Source organism: Neopsephotus bourkii, unplaced genomic scaffold, assembly GCF_033783945.1.
Source record: "Neopsephotus bourkii isolate Nb327-2 ecotype Australia unplaced genomic scaffold, CSIRO-AGI_Nbou_v1 NB_1003, whole genome shotgun sequence".
Taxonomy (NCBI): domain Eukaryota; kingdom Metazoa; phylum Chordata; class Aves; order Psittaciformes; family Psittacidae; genus Neopsephotus; species Neopsephotus bourkii.
Window position 1 is genome coordinate 206,832 of NW_026901494.1, and position 12,429 is coordinate 219,260.

At 54.6% G+C, this 12,429-nt stretch overlaps 1 protein-coding gene across 1 annotated transcript; it reads right to left on the minus strand.

Moving 5' to 3' along the window:
* Positions 1–4,266: 4,266 nt before the first annotated feature.
* CCDC42 (coiled-coil domain containing 42) lies at positions 4,267–8,419 on the minus strand (the record flags this gene model as incomplete). Its single annotated transcript, XM_061359999.1, has 7 exons — positions 4,267–4,711; positions 5,094–5,252; positions 6,266–6,531; positions 7,151–7,400; positions 7,660–7,764; positions 7,868–7,970; positions 8,301–8,419. Coding segments are annotated over 7 exons (1,158 nt in total), but the record flags the coding sequence as incomplete, so codon positions are not given.
* Between the last annotated feature and the right edge of the window lie 4,010 nt (positions 8,420–12,429).

The window sequence follows — 12,429 nt, forward strand, 5'->3', positions numbered from 1 at the left end:
AGACAAGGAGGTGGGAGATGGGCTGAGGAGGAGCAGGGAGGCAGGGCGAAGTCTGGGATTTGCTGGGTCTTGTCAGTCGTGCAGGACCAGGGATCTTGCATTCACCCACAGGTACGATGTGCTCTTGTGCCAGTGACTGCTGAGAGGGGAGCAGGAAGCTCTGGCACCCGCATGTTCTCTTGGATGAGGCAGCTGGAAACTGCATGTGCTCTAATTTGGGTTTAATGACTTCCATGTCTTTGCCATCTGGCACCCAGTGGTGCTTGGCATTCCATGCTCTGGATGTGTCCTGGATAAGTGCTAATTGTGGGGATAACAAGCCAACAAGTGACTTCTGAAGTCACTGCTGAGGACATTGGTCAGTGCTAGTACAGGGCTGTCCCCATGCCCCCTTGCAGAGAGCCCCAGAGGCGAGGTAGCAGGTCTCCAAGAGAGAGCATCCTAAGGGACCTTTCCATGCAGCCATGCTCTGTGTCCGAGCAGGTTCCTGTCACTGGGGCTGTGCCGTGGCCTCTCTGCCTGTGGCCACTTGGGGCACAAGCCCCTGAAGTGGGACCCCCCCAGATGCTGGGGCAGAGCTGCCCCGCAGAGCAGGGAGCAGCAGGGAGGACCAGCGGTGCCTGCTCATGCCCACGCGGGTGGAATCGCAGGCTGCTCCAGAGGAAACGTTGACAGAGTCCACATTAAACCAATAACAACATCTCCATGTGCTGGGAATCTGCCATCAGCAAGAGGCAAAACAGACTGTGCATTTAGCCAATGCTTTAGTCATCTCTTCTCTGCGCCAAAAGAAAGAAATCTTACAGAAAAACCCACTCCAACCCAAAAAGCACAATGCAAACAAATCCAAGCCCAACAATTCCCCAAGGAGAAGGCAGGTTATGAACACAAAAAGCTTGTTCATTACACACAGAATCATAGAACTAAAACCCTGATGCCTAAATAGGTCATTTTAGTCTTTCCTTCCATATTCCCATGGCACCATGAGTCACAGTGGTTTCGCTTTGTCCAAAAAAGCATATTGGGCATTGGTGGGATCTGCTATCTTTGCTCTGCTAGTGTGGCATAAATGGCACATAAGAAAAGGTAAAATCTGCCCCCAAGCTTCAATTGCTGGTCTCTGACTTTCTAAAACCAGGTATTTCACTGTGTGGGGGCACGGATGGTGCCACAGAACTGAGCAGCTCCAGCAAATGATGCTGCAGAGCAGCATCCACATGTCCTGCAGCTTCGTGTTCAGGATGCTGGGGGCTGCTGGGGCTGAGCACGGCATCAGGATCAGTCAGGAGCACAGGTCTTCAGCTTGGCCTTTGGGTTCAGTTGTAAGGGACATGCTGAGTGTGATGTACTGGCTGAAGACGGACACAGCCAAGCCTTGTCTGCTCAATGAAAGGCAGAAAATAGATTGAAACAGGTCAGAAAGCTCCTGGTTGGACCAAGGCCTCTTGTTTCCTTTCTGTCCCATGCTGAAGGTTCTGAATTCTCTGAACTGGCCAGTACTGAGTGCTCAAAGGGCTTCAGGAACCTGCCCCATCGTCTGTCTTCTGCATAAGCTCATCCTGGAGACAGCCTTGTCCATCACTTGCCAAGCGGCAGGCTCAGAGCTGCAACCTCACTTCTTCCTCTCCCATTAGCTTGCACCAGCTCCTCCTGCTGCCCCCAGTGAGATGCATCAAGGTGATGTGGTGAGCCGTGGCAGTGGGTGGAAGGAGAGGGGACAGCTGAGTCACCTCTCCGACGGGTGGCAATGCTGCGGGTCCCTTTGCACACATCACTGCTGAGACGATTCACAAGGGCACAAGCGCGCATCGTCTCGGCTCACGAGTCATGGGCTGGCTTTCCCAGCGCAGGCAGCAGCTCCTGGTGTCATCACCAGAGCCTCTGCGAGGCACTCACCAACCCCTGGGATCCCCGAGGGCCTCAGCAGGGATTGTTCTCTCCTTGTGCTTGTCCTCTCTCTTCTGCTGCTCTGTATTTCGTCTCCCAGAAGAGCAAGGGAAGGGCCAGTGCCCGAGGATGCTGCTGCCTATGGGGTGAAGGCTCCAAGATCCAGCCTGGCACAGAGAGCTGCTGTCTCCAAGGAGATGACAGGCTGCTTCTGAGGCCTGGTCCTGGGCTGAGCATGGATCACTCCATGCAAAGACAAAGGAATATATTCTCTTCCCATTGAGAAATGGATTTTCCCTGTGCTGAAGTGCTCTCAGCACGTGCCTCTTATTGCCCTGGTGAGAGCACAGCCAGGCTGGAGGTGTTCCATTGATGGGGAAAGAGGCTCAGGCATGGCAGCAGAAGGGTATGCCCCTTGGGAATCGGGGGAAGGTCTTCCCATACAAGGAATCCCTGCGGACCCATAGCCCACATGTGGGGGGCGATGAAGAGAGCAAGAGAAAGCATTCCATTTATAGAATCATAGAACTTCAGGCTGGTTTGGGGTGAAGGGACCTCAAAGCTCACCCACCTCCAACCCCTGCCACGGGCAGGGACCCCTTCCACTGGAGCAGCTTGCTCCAAGCCCCTGTGTCCAACCTGGCCTTGAGCACTGCCAGGGATGGGGCAGCCACAGCTTCTCTGGGCACCCTGTGCCAGCGCCTCAGCACCCTCACAGGGAAGAGCTTCTGCCTAAGAGCTCAGCTCAGTCTCCCCTCGGGCAGGTTCAAGCCATTCCCCTTGGCCTGTCCCTCCATCCCTTGTCCCAAGCCCCTCTCCAGGTTTCCTGCAGCCCCTTTAGGCACTGGAGCTGCTCTCAGGTCTCCCCTTCAGGAGCCTTCTCTTCTCCAGGCTGCCCCAGCCCAGCTCTCTCAGCCTGGCTCCAGAGCAGAGCTGCTCCAGCCCTCGCAGCATCTCCATGGCCTCCTCTGGCCTCGCTCCAACAGCTCCAGGTCCCTCTTGTGCTGCTGCCCCAGAGCTGGATCAGGGCTGCAGGGGGGGTGTCCCCAGAGCACAGCAGAGGGGCAGGATCCCCTCCCTGAGCTGCTGCCCACGCTCTGGGGGTGCAGCCCAATGCAAGGAGGTCTCAGTGCACCTGCAGGCTCTGTGACCCCTTTCCTACTCACCATGGTCTGGTTGCCTGTGCTCAGGGCCAGCCCTCAAGTGGGCAGCCCTGGGGAACAGGTAAGACATGAGGAGCTGTGTGGAGCCTTCCCTGGGGCTTCCCTTGCTTTGCTTCAGAGCTGTATTTATGCTCAGATCCTTGGTCCTTGCGTTTTAGGTAAGCCTGTGCCCAGCCTTGTACCTGGCTAGTTCTCACTTTGCCTAGCTGACTTGACTTTCTGGCTTCACCTTAGAGCTGCTTCCTCACTGCAGACTGGCATGGGCATCACTGGGCACAGCCATGGACCTTTCTGCTCTTGCTCTCACACCACTGGGCTGTGTCCTGTCAGTGAGGGCATCCTCCCACCTCCTTTGCTGCCATCTTAACTCCTTCCCTGGAGGAGCACCCCACTCCTGCCCCCCCCAACAATGATCCCTGCTTCATAGAATGAATATAATATAATCACTGAAGTGTAGGCACATGGTGGCTGCAGCGTTTCCTTTTCCTTGCCAGCTGAGATGCCACTCACCTCCCACTGCTCTGGGGATCCATCCATTCAGATCTACCCAGGACACATCATGGCCCACGCTGCATTTGCATGTCAAGGTTTCAGAAAGAAATGGGCTCTTCTTCCACATACAGCAGCTGGGAAGCAGTTACTGCCCTTCCCTCCGCAATGGGTCTTTCCTTGTGTTTTCTTCTGCAGTGGCATCACAACGAGGACACTACCAGGGTCATTGTCTGCTGATGGATGGTAGCTCACTAAGCTTCAATGGCCCAACATGGGTCTGAGCTCAGAGACTGGAGGGGAATTGGATTTCCTGGATGAGTCCTTGCTGACACCTGACTTAAGGTACTGTGTTTCTGACTGTGTTCATTTGTACAACTTCAAGCCTGCAGAAATAGCAACAGCAAAGCCACAGGAGGAGCATCCTCTGCTGAAACTCTGCAGCAACCATTCCCTCCCCTAACCCATCCTTCCTCCGCGTTCCAAGTATGCATCCAGCACCAGCTCTGGGGGGCACCCGTTCTCCCTGTCACTCATTAAAGCCCAGGTTTGGGGAAGGGAGGGGGTTCATCTGTGCTCTCCTGGGGCTCCATCTGAGGGGGGAGCTGAGTTTTATTGTGTAGCACGTGCCTGTGCGGAGACATCCACATCCACGAGTGTGCTGGTTGTAGTCCTCCCAAAGCGCAGTCCCCCCACCCCTTTGTGTCATCCCTCCAGGTACCTCAGAGCCGAGTAGGATGTCCAGATGTGAGCACTAGTACTAAGCCCTATTTGAGACTATATTCCTGTCCCAGCCTGCTCTCCCTATCTTGCATGCTTTGCATGAGCCCCATCTGCCGGAGAAGGCATCCCAGTGGCATCGGGGATGAAGCTGTGGGATGGAGCTGCTCTGATGATTCCCATCCTCTCAGGAAATTAAGAGTCGCATTCAGGTATTTGGTTACTTTTAGTAGAATAAGATGCCAGCAACTGTACAGGACACAAGAGTCAGAAGGGATGAAACTTCACTGTTGGAGCTACAGTACCAGTCGGGCCCTCTGTCCTGCTCTTCCCACCCTTGCAGAGCCCCTCACGTTGCCATGTCCTGTAGGTACAGCTGCTCGCTGGTGGTTCTGTATGTCCTCTTTGACCTCCATGGAGATGTCTGCAAGGTCTTGGATACACTGCTGAATCTAGGGTGGAGAAAGGAGATGGCAGAGCTCAGAGCAGGGATGGGAACAGGAGGCAGATGGGGGCTTGTTGGCCCTGTACCACCAGAATGGGCTTTTGTGGGCGACTCTGAGTTCAGGGCAAGGGTGAGTAAAACCAAACCTTGGCCATGGATTGATCTGCATCCCCTGCATCCACTGCCCCAGCCTGGCTGCCCTGCCTCCTGCTCCACAGGGACCTCCTCGGATGAGACAAGTTTGCCTGGTGTCCCCTGCCCATTCCCCATGCCCAAGAGTGAAAAGGAAGGTGTCTGTTGGGCACCATGATTTCTCTCGCTTTCCTTTAGGCAGCTGAGAGTTATTCCTGCTCTTCCTTCTGGGGAGAAGGGGTCTGGCTTGGCTGTACCCTATTCAGTTGTCTATGGCTGCCATCCACTGGCACGTTCAGTTTGGTGTTCATCTTTCTGTTGGCACTCTGGAAGAGGTTGAGGATGGCCATCCTGATGGTGCCCAGCTCCAGGGCTTTCTTGGGACTTGTTTCCTGGATGTCAGCCCAGCGAGTCTCCTGAGAGGAGAGGAGAGGAGAGAGGCAACATGGGGACATGCTCCAGCAAAGATGCTGCTTCAGCACTGAAGACCCTGGCTTGGAGACCCTAACTTCAGCACTCATCGGTTTTGCTAGGACGAACCTGTCCTTGCCCAAGGCTGTGGTGCTTCAGCTTGGTGGTGGAAGCAGATCCAGGAACCTCCCCCTGTCTGTGCCAGCTCCTGCAGTCCTCACCCTGCAGGTGAGGTCCTCGCTGCCCAGCAGGGCTGGCTGGTACCCTGGTACCCACACATCCTGCTGCTGGCCTTCCAGACCGCCTGCTCTCCAGCTTTGCCCGATGGGGCCCAGCTCCCAGAGTGTCCAATAGTGAATTTGGCTGGGCCCCCTCAGAGCAGTGCAAAAGGAGCAGAGGTCAACAGAGCTGGGGCATTCCTGCACACTAAGCACTGGCTGCACATTGATGTGCCTCACTACAGCCCAGTTCAGCACCAGTCTGGTCACTGCTGGACTGGTGAGGAGGGAGGAGAAGGGGTAAGCCCTGATGAGCAGATAATAAAAATGAGCAAAGCCAGCTTCACCCTGAGGCCTGAGCCATGAGCACTGAGGACCATGAGATGTGCCACACTGAAGCCCAGTGACAGGGAGGATGCTGCAATGGTGAATGGGAATGATTATAAGCAGGGCAGACAAACCCAATGGGCATGTGGCAGAGGAGGCTTGGGTTTTGTGCCAAGGCAGATCTCCCTAGAGCCTGGTTGGCTGATGTCTTCTGACTGTGAGCTCAAACAAGGAGTGAAAGATCATGATGGCTTTGTAAGGCGGGCCTAGTTTTAACCCCTGCTCTAACCTGCTCCAGACCTGCTCTGTCATCCATTCTACAACCCCTTGGGAGGACAAAATTTACACATCTCCAATCACAAAGGCTGCTACTGGGCCTTGCCATGACCCCATGGCTTAGGGGTGAGCCATCAGCTGCTCTTAACACAGCCATGCCTTGGAAATCTTCCCCTGCCCACCCCTCATTTCCTTACCCAGAACTGGACGTCTTCTTTAGCCTGATCAAAGCGTTGCTGGAGCTCCACCAGCTTGTGTTTGTACTGCAGGATCTCAGCTTCTTTCTCTGCTATGTACTGGTCCACCAACACCCTGGCTTGCTCGGACTTTTCCTTATGCCTCTCTTGCAACTGCTCCAGGTCCCTGAGCACCCTCATCAGCATCTTGTAGGGTGAAATGACTTCCTGGATGTCCGCAAACTGCAGCACAGGGCTCCTGGTGTTAGTGATCCCCCTGCCCTCCCCTCGTCATGATTGCACGTCTTGTGCTGCTCGGCTCCCTGCCCCGACCAGGGACATCATCTCCCATCACCAAAAGATCTTCCCTTCTTGGCAAGACCATTGCCCCAGTTGCTCTGTGGACATGGCCCCGTTCACTGTACGATGGCATCCCACTGTGCCAGTCCCAGAGCTGTCACCTTGCATCTCTTCCCCAAGGAGCAGTGCTCTGATAGAACACACAGCACAAGTGCAACTGCTGAGTCAGCTGGACACTGGAGGGGGCAGCTGGGACTGCAGGAGTGATGCATGGAGTGATGCATGGAGTGATGCCCAGGCACAGCTTTTGTGCCAACTGCCTGTGTTCCCATTCCCAGGCAGCTTTTCCCTACTCCCAGACCACCAATGTGACATGAAAGTGACACCAAGGGGTCCCCATTCCCCTCAGCCCTTTGCTTGTCCCCTTTCTAACAGATTTTCTTTAGTTTTCTTAAGCATTCATCCCCCTTCAGATTCTCCTCCCCTAATTCTGGTCCCCTTGGCTCACCTTATTGCAAAGAACTATGTCTCATGCCATCTGAGGCCTCTGGGTTTGTCCAAGTGTTACGATTTCCCTGGACTTGCTTTGTCTCCTCTAGGTTAAACATCCCCATAGGGCCCTCCTCGAGGCCATAACCTCTCTCATGTGCAAACTCGCCTGTGAGATCTTCACCACATCCTCCAGGTATCTTTTGAAGATGGAGTATTTTTGCACTTTGTTGTAGAGTTTCTCATGCTTATTTCTCCAGACTTCCAGTTTCCTCTTGGCTCTCAAGAGCTCCAACTCCTTTTGTACCTTCTTCTCTCTCTTTCTGGTGGCTGTCTTCAGAGCTTGGACTCGCATCTTATCATATTCCTGGTGATGTTTCCCCCACCAACACACACAGAGGGAGAGAGAGGCATAGGAAGACAGAGCCGGGTCACTCAGCAGCACCGGGGGGGGATGCCTTCCCAGGAGAGAGACCAGGCCTGGAGCTCCCCTGATTGCATTTTCACTCCCCATTTAACTGCCAGTGCTGCTCCTCACAGCTCCAGGCTCCAGGGGGCTCGGGCAGACGTGGTGGCCCCGCTCTGTCTCCCCGGGCAGGAGGTGCGTGGCTCAGGTCGGTGCTGACCTTTGCGATGCTCAGGGATTCCTCCGTGTGTGTTTTCAGCTCAGCGGCCTGGGTGTGCAGGTCCTGCCAGCAGCACACCACGGCTTCCATCCTCTCCTTGAAGTCCTGGCAGCACAGAGCGAGTGGGACTGCTGCTGGCACCCACAGCCAGACCCTGCCCTCTGCTGCCCTCCAGCAAAGCCTCCCAACCATGCCCCAGCTTTCTCACCTCCTTCACCTCCAGAGCCTCTTGCAGCCGTTTGGCTTCTTTCCTCTTCTCCTGGAGGCAGATAAATACGGACAGGGAGTCCTCCTCTGCCTGTCGCAGCTTCCTGCGCACAAGGTTTCCTCGAGGTTATGTGCTGCTCCAGTGCCTTGGCAGGGCGCGGGGCTGCTCTGCCCTCAAGGTCCTGAGTGGGGTGATTGGGCACAGCAACCCAGTACTGGTTTAGATCCCAGCTGCCAGCATGGCATCCCCGAGCTCCCCAGCAGGGATCCCACAGACTGAGCCAGGGGGTGTTGCAGGGAGGAACAGGGCTGAGGAAGGGAGCTACAAGAGGAGACTGAAGTGGTGGAGACAAGGGATGTGTTTGCTATGGTAGGGGAAGGAGGTTGGAGGAGACAGGAGAATGGGATGGGAGCAGGTGGAGGAGCCCCCTCACCTCTTTAGGTGCAGGATGTTCCACCTGTACTCCATGCGGAAATAGTCCAGCAGGTCCTCATCATCCATGGTGCCCATTGCTGCAGCCACGGGTCCAGGTCTTTCAGGCACTGCTCCTCTCCCAGGTTAGAGCTTCCCTAGCAGCGTGTGTGCAGGCAGCCGGGCAAGGGGTGAGCCCCTGCATGCCTCTGGCCTCTGCCTCGCCTCTGTTGTGCCCGAGGTGTTGATGCCCACCAGCTGCCGGTGGCAGTTGCCAGGCACAGTTGGAAGATGCTGATGTGGTTGCCTGGACACGGCAGTGAGAACCAATCACTGTCCAGGGCCTGGCCTCTGGGGAGATGAGCCAAGGCAGAGTCCTTTCCTCTCCTCACTGTTATCCACCACACCCTGTGTCCGGTGGCCTCTGCTGTCTTGTGCAGGCATTGCAGGGCCCCTGACATCTGCACCCCAGTGCCCCCGAGACCAGGGCAGGAGCTTGCTCCCTCTCTCCCAGAGTACCAGATGGAAAGAGTGAAACTGAGGCGCATGAGCAGGGATGCTGGATCACTGCCCATGGTTCCCTCTCTGTGTGGGACCGACCTCTACCATGAGCTAAAAATCAGCTGCTTGGTTGGTTGGTTGTTTTCTCCCCAGGACAAGGTTTGTGAACAGGGTCTGTTGCCCAGTACAAAGGGGTGATATTCATGGGCCAGGTGGAGATATGGTGACCTTTGGGTCTGCTCCTTGAAGAAGAGATTCCACCCTCTGATGTTTTGCTCCTGTGAATCTCTGGTCCCTCATTGGCTCTACCTACAGGAGCATTTCTGTGAGCTACTGAACGTGGAACACTTGTAGGAAAGGCTGCAGCTCTCTGGTGGGGGAAGAAGTCTTCACGTTACAGCCCTGACACACATCAGGGCAATTGTTTTCAGGCAAATGTCACCCCCTAGCTCATTGTCAACCAGGAGCTGGAACGAGACTTCCCAATCTGTCTGGCACTGAACAGCAAGATGGATGGTCCAGGAAAAGGACCAGTGTTATATGAGAGATGCTTCATTTGAGACAAGTGACTCAAGGTAAAGCAGTGAATACACCTGGCTTTTATTGCTGAAGTTCAAAACGGTCCCACCAGCGACAGGTGACTTCCCCTGTGTCCATCCTGAGTTCATCATGGGGCTGTTCCCATCCCAGGAGGTCAGGTGGATCAACCCTGGCCTTCTGGAGCAGATTCAGGATCTTGGCAGGGACAAGCCTTGACTGGGAGCTGGGCTTGTGCCTGCCCATGAGTGAGGGGGCTCAGCTCCATCCCAGGGAGGAAAAGTCCTGCCCAGCCCTGCACCCCTGGGCTGGAGGAGCTGCTGGTGCCCGGGAATGCACTGGATGAGCACCCAGGAAGGTCTCAGTGTGCCTCAATGCCCAGTACTTGTGTGGAGCTGGGAGCTGGGCAGAGTCTGTCAGGGAAGTGACCATGTCCTGTGCTTCTGCACAAGCAGAGCTGGGATCAGTCCTCTGCCCGGCAGGAGGGAAGCTGAGCAGGGTGGGATCAGTCCCTGCATTCACAGCCGGGTGGAAGTGCCTGCAGACAGCTTTCTTTAATGTCCTCATCCCCATTTCACCCTCACACCCAGGTTTTATCTGACAAACTCTTCCCTCCTCTATAGACTATGCATTTAAAAAGTGTTTCTTCCTATTATGCTCTCCATAGCAACTGCATCAGCTTGCTGTGGATAAATTACCTCTGACTTGACATCTCTTAGAATATAGAAAATGCCATTTCTGAGTCACAGCTCCCCAGAAGAACCCTTTTCTTTTCACCCCTTGGTACACCCCCCACCTTTTTACTCTTTGAAGGAAACTTCTTTATTTGTGTTTTTCTTTCAAATCTCCTCTGCCCTTGAAGCTCCTGGCATTGAAGGCTGATGGAAAGCTGACACAGACTTTCCCTCCCGGCCTTCAGAAGCTCGCAGCACAGTACATAACAGCCTTTGTGACTGCTGGTCCCTCTAAATCAGACAATCACAGATTGGTTTGGGTTGGAAGGGACCTTAAAGCTCCTCCAGCTCAAACCCCTGCCATGGGCAGGGACCCCTTCCACTGGAGCAGCTTGCTCCAAGCCCCTGTGTCCAACCTGGCCTTGAGCACTGCCAGGGATGGGGCAGCCACAGCTTCTCTGGGCACTCTCACAGGGAAGTTTGTGTCTTAACGGCAAATCACATTGGGCTCTCTATTGATATGATTTTGGATAGCTGAATCTCTTCCCAGCATTTTCCCCAGTTCTTAGGTCCCCCAAGATGAGCTTTTACCCCGGGAGAGCATGATGCTGTATCTTGGTGGGCACAGAGAGCATGGGGATGTTCAAACATGGTATCTTCATTGAGTGTCCGGGGCGTTTTGGAGTTGGGAAGCAGTTCCCATGTGGAACTGGGGCCGTCTGGGGCCGAGGGAAAGGCGCTGCCCTGCTTCAGGAGCCGCTGCGACCTGAGGCACCTCCAGACCGGCCCGAGGTCTCTCTGGGACACCGTGGCCGCAGCCCAGGAGAGGGAGTGCTTACTGCATGCGGTCCGGGCGCTGACCCGGTCCCCTGCCCTGCCTCCGCGCAGCCTTCCTGGTGCTGGCCCTTCCTTCTGTGTGCATCGGGCTCCACCACCAAGGCAGAAACGTCGAGTTCCTTTCTTGCACCGGGTTAACTCTGTTCTCACGTAGTTGGGTTGCAAAGGGGAATAGACTGGTGAGCCCACTAAGGAAACGGGTGTACAGGCTTTGTTGGGAAGGGTTATTCCACACTTCCAAGCCATCCCTGGTGTTTCACTGCTTGTTCCCGAGCTGGTGTGGCTCCTCCTGTTTCACTGCATGGGGCAGTGAAGCAAGGAGATGGTGAGTGTTTGCTGCCAGCTCTCAGTGCCGGAGAACAGCAGCCTGGATATGTGGGTGAATAAGAGAAAAAGGGAACACTCTTTCTGACGGGAGAAGGTCAATTCCATGCAAGTATCCAGGGATGTTTCCATTTTAAGACCTCATTTGTTGAGCAAATCGTTATAGCAAGTATAAGAAATCAAACAGTACAGTTTACACTTTCATGCACAGAGTGCTCCATGAATCAAATAAGGATGATGCAGCCTGAATAAGAAGCAAACTATGACTCAGTGTCCATATATCCCTGTGGCAGCAACAATCATTAGGCAATGCTAAAATGGGCTCATTCATTGGCTGTGCAATGAGGATGCAGCAGCAGGAGGATGAGGTACAGGTCCATTTCCAGCCTTCAGATGTTGCCTGTTCCCAGCTTTGAGAGCTGCTCCCCAGGCCCACACATCTGGACACAGAAGCAAAGCAGCAGCAGACAATTCTTTTCCTCAGGAATAGTTTTCTGACCTTTTTTTTACAGCCTAAACTGCTCAAAACTTGCATTTCCAGCAGACAACGGTGAAGGCTCGTAGGTCTGCCCCAAGGCAGGTAAAATACCCCTTCCCAAGGGCTTCAGGGCAGCAAACTGCCCTTCCCCTATTTCAGTTCAAGCTGGGATTTGAATTTGGTCTGCTAACAGTGCATTTAAGGATCATTATCCAGCTCCACGTCTTGCATGGAGGCATCTCCATGACTCAGGCCATCCCAAACTTCCACTGTAGCTGGTGAGAGGGATAAGCACTTCCAGGGCATAACACAACTTCTGAAAGCTCCTGCTTCTCTCCATGGACTATCTAGGGCACCTGCCATGACCATCTCACACAGACATATCTAATCTGGCCACCTTGAGCATCCTTGCCAGGCCCTGCACCCCCTCCCATGGCAATCAGGCTGTGGGGCTGAGGACATGGCAAAAGCCCAGGCAGTTTGTGCATCAGTCACAGCAATGCAGTGTTTGCTGGACATGCACCTCTTGGGTGGGCTCTCCTGGTGGGGTTTTAGGAATAGCTCTGGCCTTTGATCTGATGGGGACACCCAGAGCTGCCCTAAATCCCAGACCAGCTGAGTTCATCTTTTATGGTGCAAATGATCTCAAGATCAGAAGCATCAGATGAAGAGCTGCTTCCCAGGGAAGCTCCGACAGGCACAGCCTGCCCATGGCAGCACCAGGAGGGCACTGGAGGCATCAAGGTGAGCAGAAAGAGCCTCCTTTTACACCTCAGATTTCACTGGTTTTGCTGGATGAG